This window comes from Leucopleurus acutus (genome assembly GCF_964270905.1).
Source record: "Leucopleurus acutus genome assembly, chromosome: 9".
Taxonomy (NCBI): domain Eukaryota; kingdom Metazoa; phylum Chordata; class Mammalia; order Artiodactyla; family Delphinidae; genus Leucopleurus; species Leucopleurus acutus.
Window position 1 is genome coordinate 94,373,163 of NC_139144.1, and position 15,159 is coordinate 94,388,321.

The 15,159-nt window shown below is 43.3% G+C and overlaps 1 protein-coding gene across 1 annotated transcript in view; it reads right to left on the bottom strand.

Annotated features, from left to right (window-relative positions):
- Window positions 1-15,159, bottom strand: part of ZC3HAV1 (zinc finger CCCH-type containing, antiviral 1) — a 64,205-nt gene that overhangs the window by 26,322 nt on the left and 22,724 nt on the right. Inside the window, exons 3-5 of the mRNA XM_082846121.1 lie at window positions 10,715-10,967; window positions 1,704-2,468; window positions 800-898 (exon numbers count right to left, since the gene is read on the bottom strand). Coding sequence (XP_082702247.1) covers window positions 800-898; window positions 1,704-2,468; window positions 10,715-10,967 — 1,117 coding nt within the window. The remainder of the gene's footprint in view (window positions 1-799; window positions 899-1,703; window positions 2,469-10,714; window positions 10,968-15,159) is intronic.

Sequence of the window (15,159 nt, forward strand, 5' to 3'; positions counted from 1 at the left end):
GGAGATTGGTTGTGCAACAGTACGAATGTAATGAACCCTACTGAGCTGTACACTTAAAAATATTTAAGATGGTAAAATCTGTTTTGTGTATTTTACCATAATTAAAAAGAAAATATTTTAAAGATTTTTGATTTAGGGAACGCAGGGCAGAATCTCCTTTTCAGACACAAGGTGAATGAGTCTAAGACCACTAAGTCATCAAGCAAATGAATCAGACATGATGCCTAGGCCTGGGGTGGAGGCATGAAAGGGAAAGAGCGGTGTAAGAGTGAGAGGGCAGCTCTGTGTCCCAAGCTGCCCCGTGGGAACCATTTCTGCAGGAATCCTGGTGGGAGGCAACAGTGTGGACAGGGGTGGCTCATTGACTGCAACGACACACAAGATGTCGGTCGTGTAGAGCACGGGTCCCTCAGTACACACGTTGAGGGGCGACTAGAGCCCATGGCCCAGAAGAGAGGCAATGCCTAAATCACGACAGGACACAAACTTTGAAAATGTGTCTGCTAGGATACTTTTGTTTGCTTTTTGTGTGCAAAAAGATGGGTCCCTGAGTAAGCGTAACAGATCACCTAAAACTGAATTGTAAAAGGAGAACGTATAATATCATGCAGTGGTGAAGTGGGTGGTTTGTGCCTCTGCGAAATGGGTTAACAACAGAACCTAGGGTTGATGTGAAGTTTAAAGAAGATGAATGTAAGATTCTTAGCATTGCACCTGACACACAGTACACAGTAAATGTTAGCCATATTACTATTAATAAAGGTTCTGCTTCTAGAAAGTCCTTAAGTAAGTTACTCACTAAGTTGACAACCCTTATACAGATGGTCAAGACAAATTTCGTTTGAGCCATGTTCATCCCTCGTAGAACATTCGGTACTCGCAACGTCAGATACGGAATCTACAAAACAAAAGAGGATGCATGTATGCTGACCCTAATATTGAAACCGAAAATCAAGATATCTGGTCTTACAGTGGGGAAGAATATCTGAAATAGGGGCCACGTTCAAGAAAATGCTTATGATTCATGTACTGCTGCTAATGAGAGCCTAGACATGAAAGCAAACATGAACATCTGGGGCACCTGAGAGTTATGTTTATTTCTTAAACCATAGTTGAACTATTCCTGTTCTGAATAAATGTAGCACTTATTCTATACAGTTCTAGGGTTGGTCCTTCCATCTTCATATGTCAATCTCCTCATCGGAAGTGCTCCTTAACAAAAACCCCTTTGCCCTTTAATACTGCTAAGGGACACGCAAAGAGAAACCACTAGCCCTAGCTGCTGTGTTGCAGACATGAGACATGGAGCCCCTCTCTGTCCCTCAGGGACTCACACAGAGCCCAGCCCGAGCCCTTGTTGTGATCTCGCTGGCAGGGGGAACAGACATTTGAGCAGAGTTCCGACCATGGGTCCCTCAGGCGGCAGCTCTGTTGCTTAAGGAAGGTGTAAAATGAGGGACCCTGGGCAGAGTGAGTGCCGCTCTGTGTCGGGGCAGTGGTCTCCCCATGTGTGGGCGGAACCTGGCTTGTCAGCCTCTGACTTTCAGAGCATAACATGTCTTTCTCCCCACTGACTGCCGACGTGAAGCCCAAACTAGTGGCATCAGTTTTACCTACATCGGTAGTCTCATCTATCACTTTACTAGAGCCATTTGGGGGCACTGTGGACAGACTAGCCCAGAATGTCTCCTCTGTGTGTTTACCATTAACAAAGGCCGTGGCCCCATCGTCGGCAGCCGTCATTTGGCCAGCGGGCTGCAGATGGCTGCGAGTCACTCCGGTGTCCTGACCCCTAGGTAAAGATTTTTCTCTCTGCCAACTGGCTGTGGTTTTATGATTTAACAATCTCACGGAAGTGGCATCTGTAGCCATGTCATCGACGTTATTATTAAAAAGCGGGAAATGCTGGCTGTCTTGATTCCCACGTCTGCCCTCCGTGTTCACACAGTCCGAGGAAAGGATGGCCGTGCTCTTTCTGGTGGTGACGGTTTCAGGTATCTGTGGAGAACCAAGAGGCGAGAAGGAGACAGCCTGACTGGAAGAAAACAAACTCTCTCTACCAGTGTCTTGGTCATTCTGCCAGGATGCGGGGCCCTTCCACTTGGGAGCTGATGTCGAATCAAAAGTGACGTAAGTATTGCTGTGATTCCCATAGAAAAGATCCTCTGGACTGCCATTCTCTGCAAACCTCTGGCTTGCTCCCCCTTGACCGGTTCCTCCAAGATTGGACGCCGCAGACGAGCCTGAGGAAGGCGGAGGGCACTCCTGACTTCCCAAGTGCGTGAACTTGTGGGCAAGATCCTTGACAGGCCCATCGTCCGGGGGAGACCCGCGGCCGGTGGGATCTGGACTGGGGGGGCAGGACCTCTGGGCAGAAGCTGCAGCAGATGGAAGAGACTCCCCGCTGCCCCGGTCTCTGCTCTTGCTTCTGCCTCTGTGTGCCGCGTCTCTGCGATGTGAAGGGGGAGCTGGGAAAGAAAAGCCAAACAACGGAAGTTGGTGTTAACGTGACTAACTTCCCTGCCCTGTTCCGCCTCAGCTTCTCCAGTTTTGCTATCGAAGTTCTATCAAATTACTTCTGTGTGAAAATCTCGAGAAGGTGCTTATGACAATGCAGGAATCTGTCACCCTGCCAGCCCTGCAGAAAACACCACCTATGACCTAGGATAAAGGTCGAACTGACGCTGGCTCTGCTTGGCTTCTCTCGTGGGACTTAGATGTAGGCCCCAAATGCCCACACTCTTAGATGGGGCTGTCCACAATTCTCTAGTTCAAGTCACTCACCGCTAGGGTAAATGGAGAGACAGACGAGTACAAATCAGGGAGGAGTTCCCCGAAATCATTTAGAGTTTGCCCATATTGTGATACAGGTGTACCTAAGTTACGGATTCATGATACATAAAACAACAACAACAAAAGAAACTACAACAGAGGTCTGATTTCACTGAAGCTTGAGAATTTTCCAGAGGTGTTCGTCCAGCCCCCAAATGCCCAAGCTTAAATGAGTCATATCTAAAAAAGAAAAATTGGCCTCTCTCTAGAAACGTGGTAAGTCACACCCCCGGGAAGCAGACAGGAGGGAGGGGGGTGAGCATGTGTGTTCGTGAGTACGTACAAAGTGCGGTGTGCATGCGTGTGATGTTTATAAGTGGGGTGTGCTGTGCTGGGTGTGTGTATGCATGAAGTGTGTGCACGAGTGTGTGTGTGTGATACGCATGTGTGGTATACATGTGATGGGTGTATGTGTGTGTGTGGTTGCACGCATGGTGTGTGACGTGTGTCGGTTGGTGAGATATGCATGTATGGTGTATGTGGCATGCGCAAGTGAAGTCTGTCTGTGTGGTGTGATTGCATGTGTTTGTGTGGCATGTGTGAAGTGTGTCCTGTGCATGTGTTACACATGTTGTGCGTGTGTGAAGTTTGTGTATGTGTGGGGTATGTATGTATGCAAGTGGTTGTTTTTGTGTGCATGTGGCTGGAGGCTGTGTGTGTGTGTGTGTGTGTGTGTGTGTGTGTGTGTGTGTGTGTGTGAGTTGTGCTATTGTGTGTGGGAAAGAGGAGGAAGAGAGGTCCTTTCTCTTCCAAACCCAGGGGGCAGCAGGAGTATAGTACAAGCAAGCATCCTCCTCCCATCAACTAAGTAGATTAACTAGAAGTGACAACAAAGAAAACTCCCTCTCGCATACAACAAATTTATATTGAGAAGCTACACCAAACCCCATCCTTCCAGATATTCCCCTGTCGAGAGGGCATCGTCGTGCAGGAGAAAAAACACGAGATGTGGAATCAGAACATGCGAGCTCTGTTCCTCTCGAGTCCTGTGAGGCCCTGAAAACATTACTTTTCTTGATTCATAGTATTACCCTTCACTCTTCTAAAAATGATTTAAGGCTGCTCTCAATAGAACTCACTTAAGGTACTTCCCTGGTGGCGCAGTGGTTAAGAATCCACCTGCCAGAGCTCCCGAATATGGCTGCCCCCAGTGCCCACGCCCCAGCGTGAGCACAGCCGTCCCAGCTCTCCAGGAGACTCTCCTAGACCAGCAGCCGTGTGGATGAAAGGATCTTGGTGCTGCAGCCAGGAGTCAGTGCTGTGCCTCTGAGGTGGGAGAGCCAACTTCAGGACACTGGTCCACAAGAGACCTCCCAGCTCCACGTAATATCAAACGGCGAAAATCTCCCAGGGATCTCCATCTCAAAATCAACACCCAGCTTCACTCAACGACCAGCAAGCTACAGTGCTGGACATCCTATGCCAAACAACTAGCAAGACAGGAACACAACCCCACCCTTTAGCACATAGGCTGCCTAAAATCATAATAAGTCCACAGACACCCCCAAAACACACCACCAGACGTGGACCTGCCCACCAGAAAGATAAGATCCAGCCTCATCCACCAGAACACAGGCACTAGTCCCCTCCACCAGGAAGCCTACACAACCCACTGAACCAACCTTAGCCACTGGGGACAGACAGCAAAAACAAGCGGAACTACGAACCTGCAGCCTGCAAAAAGGAAACCCCAAACATAGTAAGATAAGCAAAATGAGAAGACAGAAAAACACATAGCACATGAAGGAGCAAGATAAAAACCCACCAGACCTAACAAACGAAAAGGAAATAATTAAAATAATTCAGAATAATAACAGTAAAGATGATCCAAAATCTTGGAAATAGAATAGACAAAATGCAAGAAACATTTAACAAGGACCTAGAAGAACTAAAGATGAAACAAACAATGACGAACAACACAATAAATGAAATTAAAAATACTCTAGAAGGGATCAATAGCAGAATAACTGAGGCAGAAGATCGGATAAGTGACCTGGAAGATAAAATAGTGGAAATAACTACTGCAGAGCAGAATAAAGAAAAAAGAATGAAAAGAACTGAGGACAGTCTCAGAGAGCTCTGGGACAACATTAAATGCACCAACATTCGAATTATAGGGGTTCCAGAAGAAGAAGAGAAAAAGAAAGGGACTGAGAAAATATTTGAAGAGATTAGAGTTGAAAACTTCCCTAATATGGGAAAGGAAATAGTTAATGAAGTGCAGGAAGCACAGAGAGTCCCATACAGGATAAATCCAAGGAGAAACATGCCAAGACACATATTAATCAAACTGTCAAAAATTAAATACAAAGAAAACATATTAAAGGCAGCAAGGGAAAAACAACAAATAACACACAAGGGGATCCCCATAAGGTTAACAGCTGATCTTTGAGCAGAAACTCTGCAAGCCAGAAGGGACTGGCAGGACATATTTAAAGTGATGAAGGTGAAAAACCTACAACCAAGATTCCTCTACCCAGCAAGGATCTCATTCAGATTTGATGGAGAAATTAAAACCTTTACAGAAAAGCAAAAGCTGAGAGAGTTCAACACCACCAAACCAGCTTTACAACAAATGCTAAAGGACCTTCTCTAGGCAAGAAACACAAGAGAAGGAAAAGACCTACAAAAACAAACCCAAAACAATTAAGAAAAATGGGAATAGGAACATACATATCGATAATTACCTTAAATGTAAATGGATTAAATGCTCCCACCAAAAGACACAGACTGGCTGAATGGATACAAAAACAAGACCCATATATATGCTGTCTACAAGAGACCCACTTCAGACCTAGGGACACATACGGACTGAAAGTGAGGGGATAGGAAAAGATATTCCACACAAATGGAAACCAAAAGAAAGCTGGAGTAGCAATTCTCATATCAGACAAAATAGACTTTAAAATAAAGACTATTAGAAGAGAAAAAGAAGGACACTACATAATGATCAAGGGTTCGATCCAAGAAGATATAACAATTGTAAATATTTATGCACCCAACATAGGAGCACCTCAATACATAATGCAAATACTAACAGCCATAAAAGGGGAAATCGACAGTAATACATTCATAGTAGGGGACTTTAACACCCCACTTTCACCAATGGACAGATCATCCAAAATGAAAATAAATAAGAAAACACAAGCTTTAAATGATACATTAAACAAGATGGACTTAATTGATATTTATAGGACATTCCATCCAAAAACAACAGAATACACATTTTTCTCAAGTGCTCATGGAACATTCTCCAGGATAGATCATATCTTGGGTCACAAATCAAGCCTTGGTAAATTTAAGAAAATTGAAATTGTATCAAGTATCTTTTCCGACCACAATGCTATGAGACTAGATATAAATTACAGGAAAAGATCTGTAAAAAATACAAACACATGGAGGCTAAACAATACACTACTTAATAACGAAGTGATCACTGAAGAAATCAAAGAAGAAATAAAAAAATACCTAGAAACAAACGACAATGGAGACACGATGACCGAAAACCTATGGGTTGCAGCAAAAGCAGTTCTAAGAGGGAAGTCTATAGCAATACAATCCTATCTTAAGAAACAGGAAACATCTCTAATAAACAACCTAACCTTGCACCTAAAGCAATCAGAGAAAGAAGAACAAAAAAACCCCAAAGTTAGCAGAAGTAAAGAAATCATAAAAATCAGATTAGAAATAAATGAAAAAGAAATGAAGGAAACGATAGCAAAGATCAATAAAACTAAAAGCTGGTTCTTTGAGAAGATAAACAAAATTGATAAACCATTAGCCAGACTCATCAAGAAAAGAAGGGAGAAGACTGAAATCAATAGAATTAAAAATGAAAAAGGAGAAGTAACAACTGACACTGCAGAAATACAAAAGATCATGAGAGATTACTACAAGCAACTCTGTGCCAATAAAATGGACAACCTGGAAGAAATGGACAAATCCTTAGAAATGCACAACCTGCCAAGACTGAATCAGGAAGAAATAGAAAATATGAACAGACCAATCACAAGCACTGAAATTGAAACTGTGATTAAAAATCGTCCAACAAACAAAAGCCCAGGACCAGATGGCTTCACAGGCGAATTCTATCAAACATTTAGAGAAGAGCTAACACCTATCCTGCTCAAACTCTTCCAAAATATAGCAGAGGGAGGAACACTCCCAAACTCATTCTACGAGGCCACCATCACCCTGATACCAAAACCAGACAAGGATGTCACAAAGAAAGAAAACTACAGGCCAATATCACTGATGAACATAGATGCAAAAATCCTCAACAAAATACTAGCAAGCAGAATCCAACAGCACATTAAGAGGATCATACACCATGATCAGGTGGGGTTTATTCCAGGAATGCAAGGATTCTTCAATATACCCAAATCAATCAATGTGATACACCATATTAACAAATCGAAGGAGAAAAACCATATGGTCATCTCAATAGATACAGAGAAAGCTTTCGACAAAATTCAACACCCATTTATGATAAAAACCCTCCAGAAAGTAGGCATAGAGGGAACTTTCCTCAACATAATAAAGGCCATATATGACAAACCCAAAGCCAACATTCTCCTCAATGGTGAAAAACTGAAAGCATTTCCACTAAGATCAGGAACAAGACAAGGTTGCCCACTCTCACCACTATTTTCAATGTAGTTTTGGAAGTCTTAGCCACAGCAATCAGAGAAGAAAAGGAAATAAAAGGAATCCAAATCGGAAAAGAAGAAGTAAAGCTGTCACTGTTTGCAGATGACATGATATACTATACAAAGAGAATCCTAAAGGTGCTACCAGAAAACTACTAGAGCTAATCAATGAATTTGGTAAAGTAGCAGGATACAAAATTAATGCACAGAAATCTCTGGCATTCCAATACACTAATGATGAAGAAGCTGAAAGTGAAATCAAGAAAACACTCCCATTTACCACTGCAATAAAAAGAATAAAATATCTAGGAATAAGCCTACCTAAGGAGACAAAAGACCTGTATGCAGAAAATTGTAAGACACTGATGAAAGAAATTAAAGATGATACAAATAGATGGAGAGATATACCATGTTCTTGGATAGGAAGAATCAACATTGTGAGAATGACTCTACTACCCAAAGCAATCTACAGATTCAATGCAATCCCTATCAAACTACCACTGGCATTTTTCACAGAACTAGAACAAAAAATTTCACAATTTGTATGGAAACACAAAAGACTCCGAATAGCCAAAGCAATCTTGAGAACGAAAAACGGAGCTGGAGGAATCAGGCTCCCTGACTTCAGACTATACTACAAAGCTACAGTAATCAAGACAGTACGATACTGGTACAAAAACAGAAATAGAGATCAACGGAACAGGATAGAAAGCCCAGAGATAAACCCACGCAAACACGGTCACCTTATCTTTGATAAGGAGGCAGGAATGTACAGTGGAGAAAGGACAGCCTCTTCAATAAGTGGTGCTGGGAAAACTGGACAGGTACATGTAAAAGTATGAGATTAGAACACTCCCTAACACCATACACAAAAATAAGCTCAAAATGGATTAAAGACCTAAATGTAAGGGCAGAAACTATCAAACTCTTAGAGGAAAATATAGGCAGAACACTCTATGACATAAATCACAGCAAGATCCTTTTTGACCCACCTCCTAGAGAAATGGAAATAAAAAAAATAAATAAACAAATGGGACCTAATGAAACTTCAAAGCTTTTGCACAGCAAAGGAAACCATAAACAAGAGGAAAAGACAACCCTCAGAATGGGAGAAAATATTTGCAAATGAAGCAACTGACAAAGGATTAATCTACAAAATTTACAAGCAGCTCATGCAGCCCAATAACAAAAAAACAAACAACCCAATCCAAAAATGGGCAGAAGACCTAAATAGACATTTCTCCAAAGAAGATACACAGAGTGCCAACAAACACATGAAAGCATGCTCAACATCATTAATCATTAGAGAAATGCAAATCAAAACTACAATGAGATATCATCTCACACCGGTCAGAATGGCCATCATCAAAAAATCTAGAAACAATAAATGCTGGAGAGGGTGTGGAGAAAAGGGAACACTCTTGCACTGCTGGTGGGAATGTGAATGGTACAGCCACTATGGAGAACAGTATGAAGGTTCCTTAAAAAACTACAAATAGAACTACCATATGACCCAGCATTCCCACTACTGGGCATATACCCTGAGAAAACCATAATTCAAAAAGAGTCATGTACCAAAATGTTCATTGCAGCTCTATTTACAATAACCAGGAGATGGAAACAACCTAAGTGTCCATCATCAGATGAATGGATAAAGAAGATGTGGCACATATATACAATGGAATATTAGCCATAAAAGGAAACGAAATTGAGTTATTTGTAGTGAGGTGGATGGACCTAGAGTCTGTCATACAGAGCGAAGTCAGAAAGAGAAAGACAAATACCGTATGCTAACACATATATATGTAATACAAGAAAAAAAAATGTCATGAAGAACCTAGGGGTAAGACAGGAATAAAGACACAGACCTACTAGAGAATGGACTTGAGGGTATGGGGAGCGGGAAGGGTAAGCTGTGACAAAGTGAGAGAGAGGCATGGACATATATACACTACCAAAGGTAAAATAGATAGCTAGTGGGAAGCAGCCGCATGGCACAGGGAGATCAACTCGGTGCTTTGTGACCACCTAGAGGGGTGGGATAGGGAGGGTGGGAGGGAGGGAGATGAAAGAAGGAAGAGATATGGGAACATATGTATATGTATAACTGATTCACTTTGTTATAAAGCAAAAACTAACACACCATTGCAAAGCAATTATACTCCAATAAAGATGTAAAAAAAAAAAAAGAAAAAAAAAGAATCCACCTGCCAAAGCAGGGGACACGGGTTCGAGCCCTGGTCCACGAGGATCCCACATGCCGTGGAGCAAGTAAGCCCGTGTGCCACCACTACTGAGCCTGCACTATAGAGCCCACGAGCCACAACTACTGAGCCCACGTGCCTAGAGCCCATGCTCTGCAACAAGAGAAGCCATCGCAATGAGAAGCCTGCACACTGCAACGAAGAGTAGACCCCCTCGCCGCAACTAGAGAAAGCCCACGCGCAGCAGTGAAGACCCAACGCAGCCAAATAAATAATTTTAAAAAATAGTCACTTAAAATTTCCAAGCCTCAGTTTCCTTATCCATTAAGTGAGGCCAATAATACACCTGCCTTGCTTCACAGTTTTGCTGTGAGGAACAGTGATGAGATATTTTAGGTGAAAGTCCCTTGTAAATGATAAAGCATTTCTCAAATATTAAAAGATTCTCTCACAGAATCTTAGTTATATATTCTACTTGCTTCATAAAATCCATCTCCTCTATATCCGCTTAATAAAGATATTAAAAAATGCAAGTGTTAATTCCATTAAACAACATCAAAATGCTTAAGAAATTGTACTGATCACTTCACTGATCATAATAGGATGGCTATTAACCAGAAAAAACAGAAAGTAACAAGTGCTGGTGAGGAGGGGGAGAAATTGAGACCCTAGTGCTTTGCTGATGGGAATGTAAAATGGTGCAGCCACTGTGGAAAACGGTATGGCAGTTCCTCAACTATTTAACACTGAATTACCATGTGATCCAGCAATTCTACTTCAGGGTATATACTCAAAAAACTGAGGGCTTCCCTGGTGGCGCAGTGGTTGGGAGTCTGCCTGCCGATGCAGGGGACACGGGTTCGTGCCCCGGTCCGGGAAGATCCCACATGCCGCGGAGCGGCTGGCCCGTGAGCCATGGACGCTGAGCCTGCGCGTCTGGAGCCTGTGCTCCGCAACGGGAGAGGCCACAACAGTGAGAGGTCCGCGTACCGCTAAAAAAAAAAAAAAAAAAAAGTAGACCGCATTTACCTCTCCACCCAGAGGGTTTCTTCTGGCGGTGCCTGCTGTTGCAGATGTCCTGGATGTTCTGGACCACACGTGAGCTCAGCCCGTGCTCCCTCATGATGGCCAGCACCTTTCTGTCCATCAGGTTGTGGGACCGGAAGCAGTTGGCATAACTACAGTTCCCTCGGGTAAAGTGTTCACAAACGTGGAGCCTTTCACACGGTGGCTGCTGGTTACAAATCTGTCTTCCACCCTCTCCCTTATAATTTTTGCATATCTACAGAACAAAGAAACAATAGTCAGAGATAAAACATGTTTCTCTATGTGCCACACGTTAAGGAAAGTGTATATAAAAATTTCGGCTGTAATGACCTATATGGGAACAGAATCTAAAAAAGAGCGGATAGGGGCTTCCTTGGTGGCGCAGTGGTTGAGAGTCCACCTGCCGATGCAGGGGACATGGGTTCGTGCCCCGGTCTGGGAGGATCCCACATGCCGCAGAACGGCTGGGCCCGTGGGCCATGGTCGCTGGGCCTGCGCGTCCGGAGCCTGTGCTCTGCGACGGGAGAGGCCGCAGCAGTGAGAGGCCCGCGTACCGCAAAAAGATAAAAATAAAATAAAATAAAAATAAAATAAAATAAAAAAGAGTGGATATATGTATAAGTGATTCATTTTGCTGTACAGCAGAAACACAACAGTGTAAATCAACTATACTCCGATAAAAAATAAATAATTAAAACGCAGCGTTTCTTACTTCCTGATAAGAAAAAAAAAGCAGAAGCAAGCAGAGATATATCAAAGGAAAAAAATGCATGTGTATTCCACAATCTTTGATGAGTTCTTTTCAATCGATGACTTATTTGCAGCAGAAGAGGCCTACAAACTAACTGAAGGAAACTTGAATTTGATTAACCTCCTTTGGAAGAATCAACATAAGACGGCTAGCTACAGATAGAACCAAACAGGACCCAAAGGGAGCCCTACATTATAAAGGAACCCCAAAGAGGAAGGCCTGTCTTTGGATACCAATTCATTGTTCTATTAAAATGACATGTGGAGGGACTTCCATGGTGGTCCAGTGTTTAAGACTCCACGCGGTTCGGTCCCTGGTTGGGGAACTAAGATCCCGCATGCCGTGCAGTGCAGCCAACAAAAAGGACATGTGGGGACTTCCCTGGTGGCACAGTGGTTAAGACTCCATGCTCCCAATGCAGGGGCCCCAGCTTCAATCCCTGGTCAGGGAACTAGATCGGGCACCATGCCACAAGTAAGAGTTAGCATGCCACAACTAGGGAGCCAGTGTGCCGCAACTAAGGAGCCTGTGAGCTGCAACTGAGGAGCCCACATGCTGCAACTAAGGAGCCTGCCTGCTGCAACTAAGACCCAGTGCAACCAAACTAATTAATTAGTTAATTAATTTTTCAAAAGAGGACATGTGGGTCTTACCTACAACTGCTGGGAGTCTAGAATCTAGTCTCAGCTAGGCAGAATGTCAGTTTCTCAAAAGATCAACTGAAGCAGATAATTTGTATATTCCTATGTAAATAGGTATACCTACATATCTAGCTCTACAGAGATGTAGTTCTTACTGAAAGGAGAGCAGAAGAAACACTGTCACTGAGGCCAGACCAGGTGATGCAGGACTAGAAGATGCTGGTTGAAGTCTGCAGCCCTGGAAGCAGCTACATGTGACCTCACATCTGAATTACTTACTTGCTCCCAGCCTCTCTTTCCTTTGCTGTAAAGAAGGAAAATATTTGCTCTCCTCACCTAACCAAGTTGTTGAGCAGATTAAATAATAAAATATGTAAATGTGCTGTGCAAAATATGAAATGTGATGCAAATGTTTGAATCATTACATGAAGAAGCTTAAAGATGAAAACGTTTATAAGTTGTTTCAATAGACTCTGAGCAAACCAGGTCAACACGGGCCACTGTGATGTATCCAAGTGGCAAAGACATGGATTCAGACTCTAACAACAATGACTTAAGCCATATAAACAACTTCTAAACCTGATGCAAATAGATACCATTGCGATAGAGCCTATGATCCAGATTCAAGACTCTAGACCAACAGTTCTCAAAGTGTGGTCCCTGCACAAGCAACATCGGCTCCAACTGGAAACTTATTAGAAATACAACTCCTTGGGCCCTTCCCCGTATCTACAGAGTCAGAACGGCCAGAGGTAGGGCCCAGCAACCTGGGCTTGACAAACCCTCCAGGTGATTCTGACACACATTTAAAGCTTGAGAACCAGTGTTCTAGAGGCTTGAGTGAAAAAGAATAATTAGTAACTTCACAAATGATACTTTGGTTAACATTCCTAGTTCTATGCTGATGTTTAAGTAAGAATGCTCCTGCCAAAACAAATGAAATCATTTCCTCCTTTTAATAAATACATCTCAGTTACACAAGTTTCTATATGAGGACGTCAGATTTGCCTGATGCTTTTATGTTCTCGCAGGTCAAGGCAAAGTGGAAGAGTGTGAACATTTTAAGTTTTTGAGGGCAGGCAGTGTGTCTTGTCCACTGCTGCCTTCAGAAGCCTGCCCTTGTAGGAACTCCTGAGTGTTAGTTGAATGAATGCAAAACAAACAATAAGTAAAGTGAGACGCAGAAGGATGAAATGCCTTGTCCAGGACCACAGAGGTGGTTACTGGCAGAGTCAGGACTTTGAGAGACATGGAAGGACCATCGTTGACCGACTATCCTTGGAACTAGCTGAACTCTGGCTGAGCCCCTCCTGCTAAAACCTTGAAAATATTCTGCCCTACTCACCCAAGTTAAAACACTCCTTGAGAGACTACTCTTGCCCCCAATTGTCAAATAGAGACTTATGTTATCGATGCTCTGGTCGATTTTCCACTACAGGAACCAGCGCCTCAGACCTCTGGTTCAGGAAACAGTGCAGTCTGCTAGTCTGTGATCCTACCCCTGACAAGTGGTAAATGGCAATTAAGTTATTGGCTAAAAATAAACTTCAAGCGCAAGCCTTCCCACCCCACCCACTAAGCATGGGTACTGAATTCTTAAAAGGGAAAGGGAACCTCAGATGACACTTCAGACTCTCTGTGTGATAAAGGATGACAACGGCATTTTCCTACGAGGACCCTCCCAGCTCTTCTGTCAATGGGCTTTTCCGGGATCCATCAGCAACACCACCTTCTAGTAGGTTCTTCCCTAGAGAAAGGAAGAGCTGTCACTCCCCTTATTCTCCAAGGACGTGATACAGAAAGTCCTTGGTGATTTTGGAGAACAGAAGCAGACAGCAAACCTGATGAGTGACTTTTCCAAACTTCCAAGTTTAACACTAGACTAAGGTTGGACCCCAGGGACACTCCTCTCAAGGGTCATAACAAGACTTCACCTGTCGTCATCCCTTCACATGAAAGGAAAAGGACGGGGTGGGTCTGTTAGTCAAGGGGACCTTTAACGAGTTGGTGTGTAAGGTGTCTCCCCATGCTGGTAGCCTGGAGGGACTGAGCTGGCACACAGGCCAAGGGCCATAGGGATCCCAAGACAAGACCTCTAAACCTAGGCTCCTGGAAACGGAGAGAGAGAGAGAGAGAGAGAGAGAGAGAGAGAGAAATCCAAGTACCTAAATGAAAGAATGCCTGCAGAAATGGCATATATAGTCCTCCTCCACTCTCTCCGTCTGAAGACATTTTTATAGACGGCCTTGCACTCCTATCTCTCTTGAGGTCAGTGATCAACTCAAAATCACCCCTCATGTCCTAAGGTTTCTAAGTCCTCAGGGAAACACACTGAGCTTAGAGTCAAAAGATGTTTAACCCCCCAGATATCCCTAATAGCTATCTTGCCATAAATAAAAGCACATCTGAATTTCAACCTTGCTTATCTTTAAAAATATATATATATATATATATATATTTATTTATTTATTTATTTACTTACTTACTTACTTATCTATTTTTGGCTGTGTCAGGTCTTAGTTGTGGCATGCGGGCTTCTCTCTAGTTGTGGCGTGTGCGGGCTCTGTTGCCCCACAGCATGTGGGATCTTAGTTCCCCAACCAGGGATCAAACCTGAGTCCCCTGCATTGGAAGGCGGATTCTTAACCACTGGACTACCAGGGAAGTCCCCACCTTTGCTTATCTTAATCTCAGTCCCTTCCACTCATTCCACTTGAGCCTTCCATTATGTTTCTGTGCCTCTCTTTCAGTGTGAAGCTAACTTCTCTACACAAGGGTTTTTCTCAGGTCAGATACCATTCTTTAAACAGCACCCTCTGATTTTCAAGTCAATAGTCCTGTGTGGATGAGACTGTTAATTATCTGCCATTGTCCTCACCTTTCTACTAATAATAGAAGCTTCCAAGTTTTAGCTGGACACCTAGTTACCCAGCCAGAAACTACATTTCCCAGCCTCCCTTCTACCTAAGTGTGATCATGTGATAAGTTCTGGCGAATGACATGGAGCAGATGCGCTTTTTACAATGTCCAAGTTG